Below are 6,512 nucleotides of genomic sequence, written 5' to 3' on the forward strand. Positions count from 1 at the left end.
AAAAAAAAAAAAAAAAAAAGAAACTTTAGCATGCATCTCCAATAAACCAGAAATCCACACATCACTGTTCACCGCCTCCCCGCCCACTCCTGCCGAGTAATTAGCTCGCACCGCACCTGCCACACAGCAAACGGCTCCTGGCTCAGCTGCGAATGTGAGGCCCCCTGCGGCCGGCCCTGTCCAGGCTGGACTCCAGGGCGGCAGCTACGGTAGCATGAGCATCTCCCAGAGGACGGTGGGGACATCATATCTCCTAAGAATTCACGGGCCAAGGCAAGTCCCACGGCCCGGGCCTGCGTCAGCGGGACAGGGAGAGGCCCATCCTTGCATTAGAGGAGGAACAAGCTGGGGCAGGTGAAGGGCAGAGGCCGCGCAGTGTCCCCCCACCCCCAGCAAGATCAGCAGACGCCCTCATGGTCACCCGCGATCCAGGCCACGCTGCCCCCAGCCACCTTTGATGAGCACCGTGTAACCTTCTCTGTCGTGTGCTTCCGCCTTCGCCGCGTGTCACCGTGGGGAGGGGCCGCTGCAATCAGAGTCACTGATGGTGGTGGAGAGAGAAGTGTTTTCCTCTCAGTTTCTTCGTAGATTCGCCGACGTTTGCGTATTTAGTGTGTTCCAGTCACTTTAGTCTCCCTTCCTCTTGGCACTCAAGTGGCCTCGCTGTGGCCCTGGCAGCCGTGGCCCCGCTGGGGTTCATGCAGGGACCGCCACCGTCCTAGGGCACCCAAGCAGCCCCTTGCCCTGTGGCCGCCGCCTTCTCCTCAGAGCAGCCACGGTCTGGGCGGCAGCTCCTCTGTGTGGGTTCTTGGTGAACCAAGACTCAGGCCCAGGACATGGAGCACCAGGGCAGCAGGAAGTCCCCCCACAGCGAGCGACGGCCAGGCTCCAGCTCCCTCCTGCTCAGCCTGGGAGCGCGGCAGGAGTCTGGTGCTGGCCGGCTCCACTCCGGATCAGCGTCATGGAGCACGTGCCCAGCGTGGCCCCGGGTGTCTCGGCCAGAGCTGCCCCGGCCTCTCCCGCGTTTGGTCTCTGCAGTGTCCAGTGCTCCTCTGTGACAGGAGACCCTGAGCAGGGGCTTGCTTCTCCCAGGGGAACGTCCAGGCCAGGGACTGTAAAACAGTAAAGCCCTGTCTGACCAAGGGGAGAACAGGACCCAGGCAGCACAGGGGGAAGGAGGCAGCCTCCCTTGGCTGGACCCTGGCTGCCGTCTGTGAACCACGTCCATCTGCGTGGGTGGCCCCTGGCCCTGCCCCTGGAGCAGGAGCACAGAGTGGGGAGCCCCTGGGCCTCCAAACTCAGAGCCCAGAAAAGCCTCCCGAGGAGGGGCCACTGGGCAGAGCCAAGGTGTGGCCCAGGCCTGCTTCCTTAGCCAGCGCCAGAGCTGCTGTGGCCCGTGGCCCACGACGGGCATGGTGAGGCACCACCACGGAGGGCGTGCTCCCGTTCTGGAGGGACACTCCCTGGGTCTCTGCATCCAGAGTCCGGCTGACTGCGCCTAGGAATGACACCATCCACACTCAGGGACTGCACAGTCCCACGTCCAGGCTCCTTGTCTAGTCCCTGCGTCCTCTCACTGAACCCTTGTTACTCCTTGGCGAGGGGGTTCCTGCCTTGATGTTCTTAAAACCAGACTCGCGTGCCGCACCTTGTCATGAGCAATACACGCTGATTTCCGGGTTGAATTGTGTACCTGCTTGTGCAGTGCACAACGCGCACAAATGCTCACGGCAGCCCTGCCTGGAGCCACGTGCAGCCCTCGCACTGGGCACCCTGTGGGCCTGGCACGATGGCCCTGGGTTCACTCTGTGTCCTCCGGCAGCTGTCCCTCGACAAGGAGCTCATTGACTTCGGCAGCTACGTGGTGGGAGAGACCACGTCTCGGACCATCACACTGACCAACACTGGGGGCTTGGGCACGAGTTTCAAGTTCCTGCCAGCTTCAGAGCCCTGCGAGACGGGCGACTCCCAGTCCATCCTGAAATTAGTGAGTGTGCCGTTCAGCCGCGGGGGAGCGCGGGCCCTGCCCCCCAAATCCAGTCCCGTGTGGGTGAACGGGGTGACAATATGAGGGTGTCAACAGTGAGCCTGGAAGGAGGGCAGTGTGGGGGCCTCCTCAAATCAGCCTAAGCAGAAGAGACCAGCTTCCATAGGACACCTGCAGTCACCTGGCCTCAGGGGCAGCGGCAGCAGGACACTCCCTTTCTCAGGCACGTAGCAGCAGGGGCGCTGGCCAGCAGCTCCAGGCCTGGGGGCCCCAGGAGACCCAGCCTCCCCCGACACGTCTCTGAAGCCCCAGGCGTGGGGGTGGGAGGGCTGGACAGGTGCATTCCATGGCTGCAGCTGCACCCGTTCCAAGTGTGAGCGCGTCTTGTCCTGTCCTGGGTATGGGTGTCTCAGGGCTCAGGTGGAGAGAAGGCTCAGCCTCCAGCCAGCGGAGGAGGAAGGAGGATCGGACCAAGAGGAAGACGCAGCTCACACTCCCAGGCTGGGGCAGCACAGCCATGCCCACCCGGCCTAGAGCGAGGGAGGCTGAGGGGTGACCCTGAGCCTCTGGGTGAGCTGCTGCTGTGATTCCACAACCAGGATGGGTGAGACGAGAGCAGGCAGCCGAGGAGGCAGCTGAGGGGCCACGCTGGAGACAGGGCCCAGCCCCCATCACGGCCTGTCCTCTTGGGAGTCTGGGCAGCTGACTGGGGGAAGGAGGTGGGAAACCTCCCAAGCCAGGATGTTGATTCTCCTCTCCAGAGCAGCCCCCTGACCTACGAAGATAAAAGCTTGTATGACAAAGCTGCCACCAGCTTCTCTGAGCAGCAGCTAGAGGGCACGGAGTCCTCCCAGGCGGACACGCAGAGCCGGAAGGAGCTGGAGAAGCTGGACAAGGAGCAGGAGGAGGAGCAGCCCGCAGGTGAGCCGGGTTGCCAGTCCAAGGCAGGGTGGGCGGGCAGTGAGGGCCCCGGGGCAGCATTCCAGGGGCCTGAGGGGCCCAGGGGAGGGCTGGAGAGAATTTCCCCAGGCCTTCGATGTTCAGTGACGGTTAAGCAAGAAAATATTCGTATGTGCCACTAAGTGTTGTTTTTGGAGTGGACTGAAAGGTATGCTCACGTTGACACTAACAGAAGACTTGAAGGCACCTCCAGCATTGGCCCAGCAGGCCCGGCACGGGCCACACGGGGTGGGGAAGAGGCTCTGCGGTGCCCCCTGGAGAGGCCGGGCTGCGGGGTCTTCTGTCTAGCTCCACAGCTGTGGCTGTTGTTAGATTTGCACCAGTGGGAAGAGGCGCCGGGAAAACAGGCGGGTCCTACCCTCCCCACGCCTCCCACCCTCCACCCCGCCGCTGTCGGGAATCACTTGCGTCTCCTCCTTGCTTCTCTTGATCGTTTTCCCACATAGACATCGAGATCCAGAAACCTCTGGGCTCCTCCTGTCTGTCTTCGCGTGGTGCGAGTTCCGCGTGCCCTGCAGCTCAGCATGGAGCTGGGCCGGTTCTCCACAGCCTGTGTGAGCTGCACTTCCAGTGTGAGCCGCACTTCTGGTGTGAGCCACACTTCCTGTGTGAGCCGCACTTCCTGTGTGAACCGCACTTCCGGTGTGAGCCGCACTTCCTGTCCTCACCACTGCGTGGCGTTTCCTTTCCTGAGAGAGCCTCGGGTTCTAGATCCGTCCTCCTGCCAGCGCACGCTTGGGAGCGTTTGTGGTACACACTGTTGCAAACGTGGCTACTCTGCACTTCCCCTCAGGCCTGTGTGTGAGTTCCCACAGGGCACGGGGCTGGGGTTCATACCAGCATCACAGGGCATAGCTAGCCTCACTGGCATCAGCTAATATCAAAGTGAGTTCTTTTTCTATGGAGACAGGGTCTCACTTTGTCGCCCAGGCTGGAGTGCAGTGGTGCAGTCACAGCTCACCACAGCCTCGACTTCCCAGGCTCAAGCAGTCCTCCTGCCTCAGCTCTTGAGTAGCTGGGAGTACAGGCACACACCACCACACCTGGCTAGTTTTTGTATTTTTTGTAGATTCAGGGTTTCACCACGTTTCCCGGGCTGGTCTTGAACTCCTGAACTCATGCTATCTGCCCACCTCAGCCTCCCAAAGTGCTGGATTACAGGCATGAGTCACCTCGCCCAGCCCACCGAGTTCTTTTTCAAAGTGGTCGTGTAAGTTTACACTCCCACCAACAGTGTACAAGACTGTGCTGTTCAGTGTGGCTGTCACTGCCATATCTGGCTATTTAAACTTAAATTGATCCAAATTAAATAATAGTGAAAATTCAGGTCCTCCTCCACAAGGGCCACATTTCACGTGCTCCACAGTGACCTGTGGGCAGCGGCTGCCCTACTGGACAGCCCGGAAGCCCAGCTCTGCCTGGTCACGGAGAGTCCTACAGGGCCACACTGGGCTTGAGGGCCTCGCTTCACGTCCTCAGGAGGGCGAGGTCCGACGGTCCGGGGCTGCCTGTCTGGGGGGTCTGCACCGCGGTCCGCCGTTGAGATGTTGCTTTGTGATTTCGCAGATCACCAGTGAGATTGCGTGTCTTTCCATGGGCCCATTTACCAGTTGTATTTTCTTTGGTGTGGCATCTCTGTTTAAGGCTTTCCCTCGTTCTTCTGTGGGGTTGTTTGTCTTCTTCTCATTCATTCATAGGAGCTCTTCATGCACCCGGATTCCAGCCCTCATCCCTGAGGAATGTTGCAGGGGCTGCCTCGAGTCTGTGGCTGGGCCTTCCTCTCCCTTCATGATGTCTTTTCTCAAATCAAAGCTCTTCAGTCCAGTCTTTGCATATTTCCCAATCATTTCTATTGCAATTTGGTTTTTTTTGCTTTTTAGGCAATTTTTTCTCCTCCAGGGTCATAAAGACATAGGACATCACTTTTGTGTTGAGGTGTATGATCCACCTCAGATTCACTCCTGCTTGTGGTGGCAGTCAGGGCTGAGGTTCATTTCCCCTGGCACGTGTTCATGTATTCCACGGCACAAGTGGACTCTGCTATCCGTTCGATCCATTCATTGTCCGTGTCAAAAATCAATTGACCAGCCAGGCACAGTGGCGCAGACCTGTAATCCCAGTACTTTGGGAGGCCGAGGCACGTGGATCACTTGAGGTCAAGAGTTTGAGACCAGCCTGGCCAACATGGTGAAACCCCGTTTCTACTAAAAATACAAAAAAGTAGCCAGGCGTGGTGGCGGGCGCCTGTAATCCCAGCTACTTGGGTGGCTGAGGCAAGAGAATTGCTTGAACCCGGGAGGCGGAGGTTGCAGTGAGCCGAGATCGCGCCACTGCACTCTAGCCTCGTCTATGAGAGTGAAACGCTGTCTCAAAAAAAAAAAAAGTCAATTGACCATATAAGCATGAGCTTATATAGTTCTCGTCTCTTTTTTCTGATTAATTGATCCATTTAATTATTCTTATGCCAGAGCCATTGTCTTGGTTATCATGGACTCAGACAAAGCCTTGAAGCCAGGTGGTATAAGTCACCCAACTTTGTTATTTTCTTCACAATATTTGCATTAGGGCCTCAGGATAGTTTAGGTCCTTTACATTTCTACATAAATTGTAGAATCAACTTTTTTGTTTCTACCAAAAAGCATAGCATGAATCTGATTGGCATAGCATTGAATCTATAGATCAATTAAGGGAGAATTGACATCTTAACAGTATTGAGGCCAGGCACAGCAGTTCACACCTGTAATCCCAGCACTTCGGGAGGCCAAGGCAGGAGGATCGCTTGAGCTCAGGAGTTTGAGACCAGCCTGGGAAACATAGGGAGACCCTATCTCTACTAAATTTTTTTTTAAATAGCCAGGTGTGGTGATGTGCCTCTGTAGTCCCAGCTACTTGGGGGACTAAGGCAGGAAAATGGCTTGAGCCCAAGAGGTCGAGGCTGCAGTGAGCCGTGATTGCACCACTGCACTGCAGCCTGGGCGACAGAGAGACCCTATCTCAAAAAAAAAAAAAAAAAAATTGAATCTTTTAATTCATAACCGTTATCTCCCCATTTAACTAGGTCTTTCTTTTCCTTTTCTTTCTTTCTTCTTTCTCTCTCTCTCTTCCTTTTCTTTCTTTTTCTTTCTTTCATCAACATGTCATACAGTTTTGGTCTGTTTATCCAGTCTGACAGTCTTTGACTTTCTTTAGAACATTTAATCTATTTAAATGTGTTGTGATGATTGATACATGTGGATTCCTTTCTACCATCTTATTTTGTGCTTTACATTGGTCTTGCTTTTTTGTTTCTTTTCTTTCTTTTTTTTTTTATTTTATTTTATACTCTGGCCTTTTATTCTCTCTCTTTATTTTCTTCTCTACTCATTACAATGACCCCTGGCCTTTGAATTGGCCTCAGAACTGGAAACACCTTGATCGGACCCAGTGGCTCACGCCTGTAATCCCAGCACTTGGGGAGGCCAAGGTGGGTGGATCGCCTCAGCTCTAGGAGTTCGAGACCACCCAGGGCAACATGGTGAAACCCCATCTCTACTAAAAATACAAAAATGAGCCAGGAATGGTGGCA

General features: G+C 55.8%; 1 protein-coding gene across 1 annotated transcript in view; it reads left to right on the plus strand.

Annotated features, from left to right (window-relative positions):
- Positions 1 to 6,512, plus strand: part of CFAP74 (cilia and flagella associated protein 74) — a 114,583-nt gene that overhangs the window by 67,290 nt on the left and 40,781 nt on the right. Inside the window, exons 17-18 of the mRNA XM_011930994.1 lie at positions 1,823 to 1,987; positions 2,749 to 2,908. Of these exons, the coding sequence (XP_011786384.1) occupies positions 1,823 to 1,987; positions 2,749 to 2,908 (325 nt within the window). The remainder of the gene's footprint in view (positions 1 to 1,822; positions 1,988 to 2,748; positions 2,909 to 6,512) is intronic.

Source organism: Colobus angolensis, unplaced genomic scaffold (assembly GCF_000951035.1).
Source record: "Colobus angolensis palliatus isolate OR3802 unplaced genomic scaffold, Cang.pa_1.0 Scaffold89, whole genome shotgun sequence".
In the NCBI taxonomy this organism is placed as follows: Eukaryota; Metazoa; Chordata; class Mammalia; order Primates; family Cercopithecidae; genus Colobus; species Colobus angolensis.